Here is a 14,189-nt window from a genome sequence, read left to right as displayed (position 1 = left end):
AATATAAATTAATCCATATTTCTTATTACATTTAGTCCCAGAACCTCAAATAGAAAAACACTACGATCAAAGTTTAACTGCAGCGCATAAGGTGATTAAATTTTCATTGTCTATCTGTAAAAATAAGCATTTTTAAAAAACAAAATATCTTGTACAACACTTGATGCTATTGAATAAAAAAATAATAAACTATACAATTACAAGCATAAAAATCTATTAAATAGTTGTTAATAAACTCAACAAAAACAAATGTTAAATTGAATGCTGCCAAGTGATTGTCTTAGAACAGAATAAGTATATTCACACAGATTGTATGATTTTGGAAAATGTGTAGAACATAAGTTATTTTTCCTATTGACATTTTATATAGGTTTGTCCAATATTACCAAAAATAGATTTTAAAATACTTAATTTCATATGCAGCCTAAATTCTTAAAAAACTATTAATTTATTATTTGTATGCTCTATGTAATATTTCTTCTTCACTATGTACTGTGAATAAATTTAAATAATCATAAATTTAGCATTTAATATTGTTCACATGTGCTAAATTAACACAATTATTGGTGTTTGCACTTTGCTATTCAATGTAATATAACATGTTGTGATTGATGTATCAGATTTTTTTAGTGTCTTCTATAAGTTAAATTTTCAATGTGCATTCAAATTGTAGGTATGTGGTATATCAATCTTTTAGGCTTCCAAGTTTATTTCTTTCTTTTTTTTAAATCTAATTTTCCAGCACAGGCAGGGACGCCCGGAGGGAGGGGCCAGTGGGGGCCATTGCCCCCCCTGAGATTTTTCGTGTCACTTACGAAATTGGAAGTTTTTTTTACATAAAGTTGATCTTGAGTGACTATTCGACAATCCTTGTATCTAACAAGTCATATAGGAGGTATTTAATCGCAATAAAAGACATTACGATTATTTTCAATACTTTTGGCTGGTTAGGCGTAATTGCCGAAATCTTGTATGAAAAACATAATATTATAATCATCAAATCAAAATACTTGGAAAGCAATAAAGCAAACGGGATTATAAATTATATCGTATAATGTACGACGTTTACGACAGAATTACAGATAATATAATATTAAAACCAATAAAACCGATTAGCGGTTTCTGCGATTGCGATATCGATATCTTACAAATTATAATTCCCAATATATGTTCACATTTCCTTTCGATAGCATTTTTCATAATTGACCGTATTGAAATGTCTGCCTTTTGTTTAAAATGTATTAAGTATGTTCTTTCTTATAAATATTAGAACTAATAGTGTAATTTTATATAAAGTTAAATTTGTTTTTATTTTAAAAAAATTTTGTTTGCCCCCCCTGAGCTGCATCTCTGCGGGCGTGCCTGAGCACAGGGACAAGTAAACAAGTATATACTGCCATTATGTTACATTAAATGTGTAATGTAACAAAGTTACCTATGGGCTATGATTTTAATGTATTTTAATTCATTTAATTATTTTTAATTAACTCAATAACAATAAATTTAAATATACTAACAAACAATTTAATTAGTCTTCAACATTTATATAACTAATGTGTTATATAACACTTCAAATATATACCTAGTTGAATATTTTTATAATTTATTGTGTATTCTTTTAGTATGTGGGAGATGGACTTATTGAAGCTTCTGGACACACAGCATATGAAGAAGGCATTATTCATTCATTGCCAATTATTTTTTTTAATTTAAATTTGATGCCTGGACAAATTCTGCCTATTATTGCTCATTGTTCAAATGTTAAACTTATATTAAAATATGCCTTCTCCCACAATCGCTCATTTGGAGTTTGCTACAAATTGTAAAACATATATAATTAGTTATTCACTTATAGATAATAATATTAAATTATTATTTTTTATTAGTGATGAAAACAAGCGTATGTTTGGAACAATTGCTGAGATTTTCGAACATTGTGCAGACATTGAAACTACTCAGTTATTACGATTTAAAGCTATGGGCCACCAAAGATTTGAAATTCAACAAATCAATAAATTTCCTGAAAGGTAACTGATGATTGTTAATTATTAAAAAAAAGTATTTAATTTCCATTTATAATTGAATGTGTTTACAGACTACAGATGAATGAATTATAAAATATACTTATGTAGACATTTAAATGTATTTAAATAGTGATAGATATGAAAGTAAATATTATTTATTCAATTCAGTTATTTCTAAAATTATGTTACCAGTCAATTGCAACAGTTACAGTTAAACTTACATTATTATTCTTTTTAGGTAAAGAATATTGTTAGTAGTTTAGTACATTATCTCCAGTTCAAAATGTATTAGGTATAAAACATTTAAATACTAAAATAAATATAATTTAAAAACAGACAAATCATTTGAGATTGTTCATTTTTAATTAATTAATAATCAACAGATAATTTAATATTTTTAAAGAATTTATTTAAATAAATCTATCTACTCTTGTTTAAAAACATAATACAAATTGGGCATAGGGACTAAAATTGACTAGTGTATAACATCACTGCAGAAATCAATTGACTATTGCTTAAGAGTTTATTTTTATTTGAGTCAGATTATCAATATGATTATTAACTGTAATTATAATTTATATTTTTCTTCTAGTAATGCTCAATCAATTGCTTTGGCTAAAATCAAAATCATACCAGATATTACATTAACATATCCATATAACAAATTGTGTTTACATCCAAAGAATCGTGATATGAGCCATGGCATACTGTAATAAAATATAAATAATTTAAAATGAATATGTTACTATTTAGTATGCATATAATTTTTTTTTTAAGGTCCCGTAAAAGTGACATGTGGCAAAATCAGTGGCCAGATTGGGTTTATAAACAGTTTGATGTTTATGAATTGGCATCTCAACTTTCTAAAAAAGTTAAAATGTTATGTAAGACTAAATAATTTAATAGATTTTAATATGATAATTTGTTATGATATATATTAAATTAAATTATATTGCATGTAAATTACATTGAGGTTTGTCATGTCACATACCATAAAAACAATCTTTGAATAAATGTTCAACTGATATTCTACCATTTTTGTGTTTTATTATCTTTTAAAGATACAAGTGTGAAGCTCTCAGATGACCCATATGTGTTGTCATTCCAAGTGACGGGACTTGGTATATTCAGCCAAGAACAAATAAGAGAGCTGCTTGGTACTGAATCAACTAATTTACGACTTCAATATGAACTACAGCATTGGAATAGAATTGTAAGAAAATTAAAGAAATTAAAGTAAATACAAAGGTTTATCACTTTTTTATTATAGAAAGCAACGCGAAAATTCATGTGTGGTAGATCAAGCTGTAATACTTTGGTTTTCGATACAAGTAATGTGATCACTATGTCCACGGAAGGACCCCAGGGTATTTATTGCAATTACACGGAAGAACTCTATAGCATAATTACAGTAACCAAACTAGATGATGGTTTAAAGGAGAAAACTATAGAAATTCCATTAGTTGGAGACTGCTGGTTCCCTGGGTATAATAAAACATTAGTTTTGTTATTAGTCATTTCTAATTACTGTAATAACTGATTTTCCGCAGGTATAAATGGTCAACAGTTTTTTGTGGACATTGTTGCAACAATTTGGGCAGGAAATATTGGGCTGATCGTAACTTGAAACTAATGCCAAATGTATTCTTTGGATTATCTGTTAATTCCATAACATTAAAAGCTCAAGGAAGTTAATAATATGATATTTGAATACTCTAATAAAGAAATATTAGTGACATTTTAAGAAAAATTCTAATTTTTTCTATGTTATGTACATGTACAAAGTATGTAACTGAACCATAAATATAAGAAATTTTTGCTGCTATACATACATATAAAATGTATTTCAAGAATATTTAGTTGATAAGAGTAAAATGTAACTATTAAATTTATTAAATTAAATTTAATATAACTCATACTTTCACACGAGTTTTTCTCATCAAAGCACAATGGTTTATATTTTAAGAAATTAAATTTATATAAAAAAATAAAAATAAATTCATGATGATATTATATTATAAATCGTATAGATCTATAGGTAAGATAATAATTAATAAACCATATCTTACGATTACAAACACATATAAAATAACAATAAAGTTTGACATCTGTCAATCAATAAAATTGAAGATTAGTGTGTTCATTATTTTAACATGATTTGTACATTTTCAATTTATAGTTCATTGTAATTTACAGATAGAAAGGATGGAAGAAAAATTTAAATTAAAAAGTAACAGCATTAATATATGTTACCATTAACTCTTTCTGCTTCGAGCATTTTGTTTGCTCTCTGAAATTTTGAAGATCCGTTAATGGATAAATTGATGTTAATGCAACTTAAAACCTTTTTTTTTTTGGAAATTATATTTTCATCTAATGAAGATTTTGATATTTGTTTTTTTTAATAGATCTAAAATTGTATCTTTATTTACAAGAACTTTTTGAACTATGTGATTGAATTCTGCTATATCTGCAATAATATAATTGTATTCTCCTAAACGAATAATAGAAATAAGTATTCATATCAAATACTAATTTGATCGACAATTTATTGACAATAATAATTTATAGTGTTTTTCAAAATTTAATTTTCTGAAAAATTTCATTTTCATCAATAGGAGGATATCAGAGTGAATTTGTTTTTTTTCACAGACCTATGCACAACATAGCTCAAATTCTTTCACCCAATATCTTTTATAAACTATTATGATTTTTGAGTGTTTGATGTATTGGTCTAATACCTACTAATTGACTCAAAATGAATGTTTTTTTTTTTATAAATTTTAATGATGTTTAAATTGTTATATGAGACAATATTTAAAGAAATCTATGTAATTTTCCTCTATCATTTGAATAATGGGTAATCACAAATATTGCTTTAACATCCTTTTAATAACAAAAATTTAATTTACAGAAAACTACTCTTTGAAAAACGCTGAAAATTATTTTTGGCTAGAAGCCAACAATACCTATTATAATTATTTAAATATATTATATAATAAAATGTTTAAATATTTTCTGATATTCTTCAAAGCGTCAAATACTTAACTGCAGATTTCATTAAGTACATTAAGACCTTCATTATTACACAATTCTTGTTAACTTATACTAGTAATGACAGTAATGTCATTATCACTTATCAGATCAGTGCAATGTGATTGTTACTAAATTATAATGACAACTCACTTGCATCTTTAAAAAAATCAGAATCTAAAACTTAATAAATCAAATTGAAATGACAAGAATTCACAAAAAATGTACCTATAATGTAAACAACTTGAGAGGACGTGATACCCGCATGTGTTGTCTCTGTCTTACAAGTGCATTATATAGTAAATTGTACGTTCAGCAGAACACATGTAGCTCCGTTAGCTTAAACATTAGAGTGAATTGACCTCTTATAAAATTTAAAGGTATGATTGTTATCTAGTCAACGTCATATGCTTTTTATTATATTTAAATTTTAAAGGAAGTTATGAGTATTTTAAGATGCACAAAAAATGTACAATTTTAAAATACTCATAACTCGCTTTAAATTTGATATAAAATAAAAAGCATATGAGGTTGTCTAGATAATAATCTTACCTTTAAATTTTATAAGAGGTCAGTTCACTCTAATTTTTAAGTTAACGGAGCTACACGTGTTCTGCTGAGCGAAAAATGTACCATGTTACGCATTTGTAATACGGAGACAACACATGCAGGTATCACGTCCTCTTAACAACAAACTTATTACAAGATTAATTATTTAAACCATCGTCTGTAATTTCATTAGATTTATTATATAATTTATATATGTATAAATTATTTACGGTGCAAATTTTCATCAACTGAAGGCTGCTGGCTCCCTGGGTATAATAAAACATTATTGGTTTTGTTATTAGTCATTACTAATTACTGTAATAACTGATTTTCTGCAGGTATAATTGGTCAACAATTGTGTGTGGAAAGTGTGGCAAGTTTTTGGGCTGGAAATATATGGCTGATTGTAATTTGAAACTAATGCCAAATGTATTCTTTGGATTATATGTTAACTCCATAACATTAAAAACTCAAGGAAGTTAATAATATGATATTTGAATACTCTGATAAAGAAATATTAGTGACATTTTAAGAAAAATTCTAATGTTTTTTATGTTATGTACATGTACAAAGTATGTAACTGAACCATAAATATAAGAAATGTTTGCTGCTATACATACATTTAAAATGTATTTCAAGAATATTTAGTTCGTAAGAGTAAGTAAAATGTAGTTATGAAATTTATGAAATTTAATTTAATATAACTCAAATTTTCACACGAGTTTTTCTCATCAAAGCACAATGGTTTATATTTTAAGAAATTAAATTTATATAAAAAAATAAAAATAAATTCATGATAATATTATATTATAAATTGTATAGATCTATAGGAAAGATGATAATTAATAAACGATATCTTACGATTACAAACGCGTATAAAATAGCAATAAAATTTGACGTCTGTCAATCGTTAAAATTGAAAATTAGTGTGTTCATTATTTTAACATGATTTGTCCATGTTCAATTTATAGTTCATTGTAATACATAAAGGTAATTCGTTTTGTGCTTAATGATCGATATTGAAAATATTAAAATATATTCAAATATAGAGATTTGGCCAGTAAAAAACATTAAGTATAAATGTCTAACATTACCATGGAATCATGATGGCTGTGAAAACATGTTGGCCGTATTTCCAATATTACATAGTGACTGTACAGCTTTGCAGTGAAAATATCACTATTTTCAACAAATTATTCTTATTACCTATATATATTGTACATATTATTATTTTAATTGTATTTTTTATTTTTACAATGTGATATCTTATAAATACTATTCATTTGTTGATTAGATCTGTTAAAAGTTTTTACAAAGTTCTACAAAATATGTGGGATATTGTGGAATTTGACGACAATACAGTACAAATAGTACCAGATTGTTGGGTATCTTCAGACAAAAAAACTTGTTACTGGCCTCCAAATGGACTATTTAAATCAAATAAAGAATACCACAAATATGTAAAAAAAATGAGTTTCATCTTCTATTACTTGGTCTATTTACAATGTACTCATAGTTCTTGGAAAGTATGGTAAATATTTTTTTTTAAGAGTTCATTTTCATTAGTATTAAAATACAATAATGTATTATTAATCAAAATATTAATAATTATAAATTATAGATAATTTTGAAAAAGCATTAAAAAAATTTAAAAAAGCTGAAGGCTTATCATACAGATATAACAAGTGATGTCGATAAAGAAAAAAAGTCGTAAAAACAGGAGAAAGAAAAAATTTTCATCAAGTTCAAGTGAGGAACTAAATCCAACAAAAGTCAGCATTAAACCTCTGCCTCAACCACCTACAGCATCAAACAATAATTTGAATAAATCATCTGCATCTAAGCTTCATATTGCAACCCATCAGTCTTCAACTCCATCATCAGTACATTATAATCCAAAAACATGGTCATCATTATATATTTCATCTGAGTAATCAATGTCAAGTGATAAATCTTTTATAAGTTCAGATGAACTAGATATAACAGATGAAAATCCAGAAAATTCAAAAAATCTTTTGCAAAATGTCAACAACGGACATGAGTATGGCAGTCATGGGAAGAATAGTATAAACTATAATTTAACAGTATATAATATTTAATTTGGCGTATATTAAACTAACTACAGGGTGATTTTTTTATCATGAACCAGTTAATATCTCGGTAAGTATTAGGAATTTTAAAATAATTTTTTTTTTAAACTTTCTAGGTTTTACTATTTTACACTGTGTTACAATTTTCATAATTTTAACTACCTCCCTTATTAGATAAAACACTATCAACTTTAGATTTTAAAATGGTAATACCTATTTTTAATAACGAAAATCTATAAACATACTGAAAAAAATAATTTTAACGTTTACAGAATTTTATTTGAGTAATTAGTTTGCGACTTATTACCATGGTTATTATTTGTCAATAATATGTATAAATCATTTAATAAAAAAATTAATAAAATTCTAATATATTAAATTTGGATTGAACTTACCAATAAATTATACAAATAAGGTGTCGGCAAAGTACGAAATCTGATTCCCAAATACCTTATAATATTACTGATTGGAAAGAGGTATATTTTTAATTAAATTCAAATTTGTTAACCAAAATACAACATTAAAACACGATCAAAAAATATAACAGGTATGCATCACGAATTAAGATACGTATTATTATTCGTGGTATGGTATGCATTGGAATAATTGGCTTAACCTTTAAATTTATATTTTAAATAATACACATAACGACATAACATAGTATTTACTTAAAACGTTTTCTTTGGTTAAACAGTCAAAGAATAGTAATTAATTTATAATTAATATTCCATACTTGATAATGGAAAACTAACATTAACGAATAACGATTAACCACATGTTTTCAGAAACGGTTTACCGACATTTATTATCGTCTATCTACTAATACGTGATAAGATCGTATACCAGGAATCAGTAACCAGTGATATATTTTGTAACCATGATGGTAAAGTGTAAAATGTTAAAATGTTATTTTTATACTTTATAGCTGATACAGCTGCGCTTCTGCTGGCTAGTCGTTCACCGACACTTGGCGTTCGGGTGGGAGTGATGATAAGACACCTTTTTTTTTTTTTTTTTTTTTTTTTTTTTATTGGTATTGTTTATCTATCTTGTTATTATCGATAATGACCGTTATGGGTATTGTTAAATTGAGATAAAATTTCATTTTGACTTCTGGTTTTTACTGTTGGGTTTGTAAAATTGCCCAGTAGCAGCAAATTGAACGAATATTTAAGCATTAATAAGTCGCAAACTAATTACTCAAATAAAATTCTGTAAACGTTAAAATTATTTTTTTCAGTATGTTTATAGATTTTCGTTATTAAAAATAGGTATTACCATTTGAAAATCTAAAGTTGATAGTGTTTTATCTAATAAGGGAGGTAGTTAAAATTATGAAAATTGTAACACAGTGTAAAATAGTAAAACCTAGAAAGTTTAAAAAAAAAATTATTTTAAAATTCCTAATACTTCACGAGATATTAACTGGTTCATTTTTCTTATTTCCAAAATCATAAAATAACTTTATAAATAGTAAGAGTATACAAAATTATAAATAATAATTAACTATATTTAAAATATTGTTGTTATATAGCAGTAAATCATATTCCTACAAACAAAACAAAGAGGGCACTTGAATATTCAACATTGGATACAATAAAATTAGAGAATGTGAAACGAAAAAAAAAGCCTGCAGTTTAAGTGATGCTGGTAAGTGTTTATTTTACAAGCTTTAAAAACCTTTTATTTGTTAATGGTGTTCTAGAATTCAAAAATGTAGTTTTAAGGCAGCTTGCTGTCATTACCATGTATACTATAGACGACCGTATATTGTAGATATCATGATACATTTTTGTTATAATTTCACAATAATATATATTTTCAAAAATTCTTTAAATCTTAAGTATTAAAAAATGGATCTTTTTAGTTCTTTGGATCGCGAATAAAAACTAAATTCACATTCGCACTTTTAAAATAATACACCAAAAGTAAAAGTCGATTTTGAGCGTTTTTAGATGAACTTAAATTCGACCGTATTCTAGGGGCAAAACAACAATGCCAGGTAACCATGTAGTGATTTAAACGGAAATGAATTAACAGGGTCCAATGAATATACTGTACTCGTTGGCCGATACATGAAAACTGGTTTCAGCATACCATTTAATATACGAGTAAATGCCACTATATATCATCTTCTACTGATTCTCGACGTCATAACAGGTCAGTGAATAATTAATCTTGAACGTGTAATGTACTAATGTATAATATTTTACAAAGAAATTATATATATTCTGAATCCATATTTTGTTCATTGTCTGTTCAATTGAACGAGTGTAGTATGCGTTTGGTTATGAAATTCGTGAACCTCCCGTAACAGGGTCCCATGTATAGGATGTTACTTTTTCCAAGGAGAATTACCTCGACAGCCTTTTACGTTGCCATCGTAGCACCGTAGATAACATAATAATTTAAAATATAATATTTTTGTCGTAAATACTCGTGTTGGCTTGTTATGATTTTCGTGAACATCATGCAAAAGGAATCTCATATGTTTGAACATTAAATATACCATGTATACCAGTGTTTTGATTTTTTTTTTTTTGATATCGCGGAACACCAAATAATTAAAGTTTATTTATGTGGAACCCCTTTGAAAATTATCTTTAGAGTACCGGCAGCCGGAGGTCTCTCTCTCTTGTGATTTTAAACTTTCTCAGAACCCTATAGGGTTCCGCTGAACACAGGTTAAGAAACACTGATTTAGACAACCGTATATCGTAGATATTATAATACATATTTATCATTATTTCACAATAATATGCATTTTTCAAAAATTTATTAAATCTTTACTAGTAGAAAAGTGACACTATTTGGTATTTAGTAATTTTGATAATAAATAATGAAAATCGGGATTTTACGCAAAACCAATGTTTGACAAAATCAAATTATCATTTTCAGACAATATTATCATTAAAAATTTTTAATTCAACCATTTCATCTGTATGCATCGATTAGTCGTGGTTAATTTAAATCGGATTGAAGAATAACTTCTAAGCGTTTATTAAAAAAAAAAATAATGGCCATGTATGTTCAATGTTTTGTAAATTTTAGCTTATCAGGAATCTTACATTTTAATAAATTTTGACAAATCAAAAATTGTTGCATTGACATTAAGATGGAAAATATTTTTAAAAAATTTCAAATTTCATCATTAAAAACAGGGGAAGTATTTTTATGTCCAAGATGTCAAGATTTAAAGATGCCTGATGAATTTACTAAAAACCAAAGATGGTGTAAGGTTTGTATGAAAACCACAGTTAATAATGATTTTAAAATATGCGAATGTGGAAAAATATTTATTTAAGATGTTATAGCAATAATTTGCTATTCAAATATCACATAAATAGGTTAGATAATATATCCAAAGAGAACATTTCACAAAAATTAATTAATTAAATAATATAAAAAATTTAAATTTATACAATAAATTAAAATCACATAAAGAGGTCGGATTAAATATCCAAAGAGAACATTACTCAAAAATAAATTTTGTTATTAAAAAATAAATTCATTAATAATATAATAAAATAAACAACAATTTCTTTTATATAAAAAAAAAAAAAATGCAGTCACAGAATCATATTATATTTAAAAAAATGAAAGTATCTGAGCTTAAGTTAATAGCAAAAAAATACGATATAAACAATGTTTGTAAAATGAAAAAAGATTGTTTAATAGAAAATATAAAAAAACAAGTTGCATTAAAAATGTTAGATAAAAATCCCTTCTGTAAGTTAGATAAAAGCTTATTCAAACAAGAAAACAACTCATTAAAAAATATTGATAGAAATCCCTTTTGTAAATTAGATAAATCATTATTTATTGAAGAAAGTTATTTTAACTGTTCACTAGAAAGAACACCAGACAATTATGAGTTGATAGATGTAATTCAATCTAATAGGTACACAATCGAATACAAGATTTAGGATACATAAAGCTAACTATAAAATTAGTTTTAAAGAAGAATTAATAAACGATCTAAAACAAAGTAATACAAAATACAAAATTAATTACATACATTTTTATACTGTTTTCCAATCCAAAAATATATCATCAAGACGATTATTTAGACGATTACTTTACCAAAATATTGCAATACAAATACTGGTTAAGACTTATATTTGTCAAAGAATATAAAATTAGAATAAAGTTTGAAAATCAAAATAGAAAAAAGAAAGTTATCTAAAAAAATGAAAAAAATTGTGAAATAAATTTTAAATTATTCGTGTCCTCAACGTATTTTGTTAAAATTATAGAGAAGAAATTAATCTTATTTTTTATACCTATTTTTTTTTTTTAAAGAATACACCAAAAATAAAAGTTGATTTGTTGCGGTTTTGGACGAAATTAAATACGACCATTAGTACGAGTATTATAACTATAAGTGCAATACAACAAGGCTATGCAACCATGCAGTGTTATAAACGGAAACGAATGTAACAGGGTCAAATGAAGAAACCGTATTCTTTGGCAGTTACATAGAATCTCAAGAAGCCCAATTGTACTGAAATATAATAAGACTGTTACATGAACTAAGATATATCTTAGTTCATAGACTGTTATTATAATGCTATTGTTTTAATTCTTTATAGTCACTAAAGTAAGTGTTTGATGTTATTTATATGATTTTAATAAGAACAGGATTGAAAATATTATGCTATTGTTTTAATTTTTTTATAGTCATCAAAGTAAGTGTTGGATAATGTTATTTATGATTTTATATTATTAAAATATGTTTGTATTATATAAAATCAGTACTGAAAATATTACCTAGTACCTATGTTACTGTTTAAGTTTTTTTTTATAGTCACTAAAATAAGTGTTTAAAATGTTATTGTTTATTTTTATTATTAAAATATGTAATCAAATATTTTAATAAATAGTTTTTACAATATGGTTTTAGGTACCTATAGCAACATAATTTAGTTTTATATTATGTACTTAATATTCATATTTCACCTGTGATTAACTGTTATAAAATTATTCTAAAATGAAATAAAAATAAAGAATAATTGTACTAAAAGAACAATAATTATAATTATATTTTGTTATTTTTTTAATGTTATTGTACCTATTAATATAATTGAATTATATTATATTATATTATCTTCCATAATATTAATAAATTTAATAACGTGCCAAATATTTATGTTTTTTATAAAATGCCAATTATCTACAAATTATGAGTAGTAAATAACACGCATCTACTATGAAAAATACCAAGTATCTACAATTTCATTAAAAATTACTCGTAACTACAGTGTTTAATGGTATTAATGCATTTTAACGAAAAATTAGACATTGTTAAATCACAAGTAAGTACCTATGTTAGCAAAAATAAGTTAAAACATTTTTAGCTTCTCAAATGTGAAAAAATTTATTTAGTTTTAAGTCCCTCCTAAACAATTCGGTAAATGTCAGTTACGTGGTATTGCCATGACAGTCACTATGTATATTATTATTATTTTATTTTATTTTATACTATTTTTAGTTAGCCGTTGGCCAGTAATGTCATTACGTATTTTCCAATTTTGTAGCGACGAGCCAGCGAAGGCGATAAGATATTATCATGATTTCGGGATTTCCCTATAATAAGTAATAAACTAATGGCTAATAATATATGCCACATGCGATAATAAAATTATTGCGTGTGTGTGCGAGTTGTGTTGTGTTCAACTTTCCGCACAGACCGCCACTATTCGACATAGTCTTTATGTTGCGACGCTGATTTTGTTCCTTAAACGTCTTTTCCATTGTTCTTAAGTAAAAAAATTGATTCGAAAAACATTGTAATGGCAGATTTCAACGAAATTGACAATAGTCAATCTTCGATCACTGATGTCACTTGTAAAACCTATCGCCTACCTTGGTCAAAATATGACCACATTTTTAAAATAATTGATCTAAAAGAAGATTTTGAAACGTATCAAAAATTTAATGTTCGTTGTAAATATTGTACTTCGTCCAAACTACTGACAGCAGACCCAAGGACTAGTTCCAATTTATTAAAGCACTTAGAAGTAAGTACATAATAGCTACATACATTATTTAATTGTATTAAAAATATATATTTATAGGTATTCATAATAATTATGGTAGGTACGTAAGCTATGATGAGGGATACTTTTTAGTATTGGTACATAAATAAAAAAATCTAAGTAACGTTTTTCGATAATTTGACATTTTTTTCCCAGACGCAAAAGCCTATTTCAACATAAAGAAATTAATTCAAATAAATCTTACAATTGGAGAGGTAACTAGAATATATAGGGAATTATTATATATATATATATTGGGAACTCCTAAACTCTTCTCCACTGGGCACGTTACTGTATATTTGAGTGTATTACCAAACAATCGTTTCTATTACTTATTACCTACTCGATGGTATAGTCATTGAACTAAATACATGGCAATTCTTATTATAAGTATAAATGTATAAATATAGTTTTCATCAGGATGGATTTAAAATCTACTTTCATTCATTCACGCA

At 25.8% G+C, this 14,189-nt stretch overlaps 1 protein-coding gene and 1 pseudogene across 6 annotated transcripts in view; both read left to right on the top strand.

Annotated features, from left to right (window-relative positions):
- Nucleotides 1-3,774, top strand: part of LOC149058528 (protein cereblon-like) — a 48,905-nt gene extending 45,131 nt beyond the window's left edge. For all 5 annotated transcript variants that reach the window (XM_089221236.1, XM_089221234.1, XM_089221235.1 and 2 more), the window contains 8 exons: nucleotides 36-91; nucleotides 1,623-1,822; nucleotides 1,887-2,027; nucleotides 2,617-2,733; nucleotides 2,802-2,908; nucleotides 3,086-3,237; nucleotides 3,295-3,509; nucleotides 3,575-3,774. In XM_089221236.1, coding sequence (XP_089077362.1) covers nucleotides 36-91; nucleotides 1,623-1,822; nucleotides 1,887-2,027; nucleotides 2,617-2,733; nucleotides 2,802-2,908; nucleotides 3,086-3,237; nucleotides 3,295-3,509; nucleotides 3,575-3,719 — 1,133 coding nt within the window. In that variant the 3' untranslated portion in view covers nucleotides 3,720-3,774. The remainder of the gene's footprint in view (nucleotides 1-35; nucleotides 92-1,622; nucleotides 1,823-1,886; nucleotides 2,028-2,616; nucleotides 2,734-2,801; nucleotides 2,909-3,085; nucleotides 3,238-3,294; nucleotides 3,510-3,574) is intronic.
- A 2,205-nt stretch (nucleotides 3,775-5,979) lies between these two features.
- Nucleotides 5,980-12,389, top strand: LOC149058527 (uncharacterized; annotated as a pseudogene). Its single transcript, XR_016190535.1, has 7 exons — nucleotides 5,980-6,263; nucleotides 6,901-7,137; nucleotides 7,228-7,690; nucleotides 9,231-9,346; nucleotides 9,679-9,856; nucleotides 10,595-10,934; nucleotides 11,999-12,389. The product of XR_016190535.1 is annotated as an uncharacterized LOC149058527 (transcript).
- Nucleotides 12,390-14,189: the final 1,800 nt, after the last annotated feature.

The sequence above is a fragment of the Diuraphis noxia genome, unplaced genomic scaffold (genome assembly GCF_037042655.1).
Source record: "Diuraphis noxia isolate RWA-SAM2 unplaced genomic scaffold, SU_Dnox_SAM2 contig0002, whole genome shotgun sequence".
Classification (NCBI taxonomy): domain Eukaryota; kingdom Metazoa; phylum Arthropoda; class Insecta; order Hemiptera; family Aphididae; genus Diuraphis; species Diuraphis noxia.
This window is presented reverse-complemented; position numbering and strand designations above follow the sequence as displayed.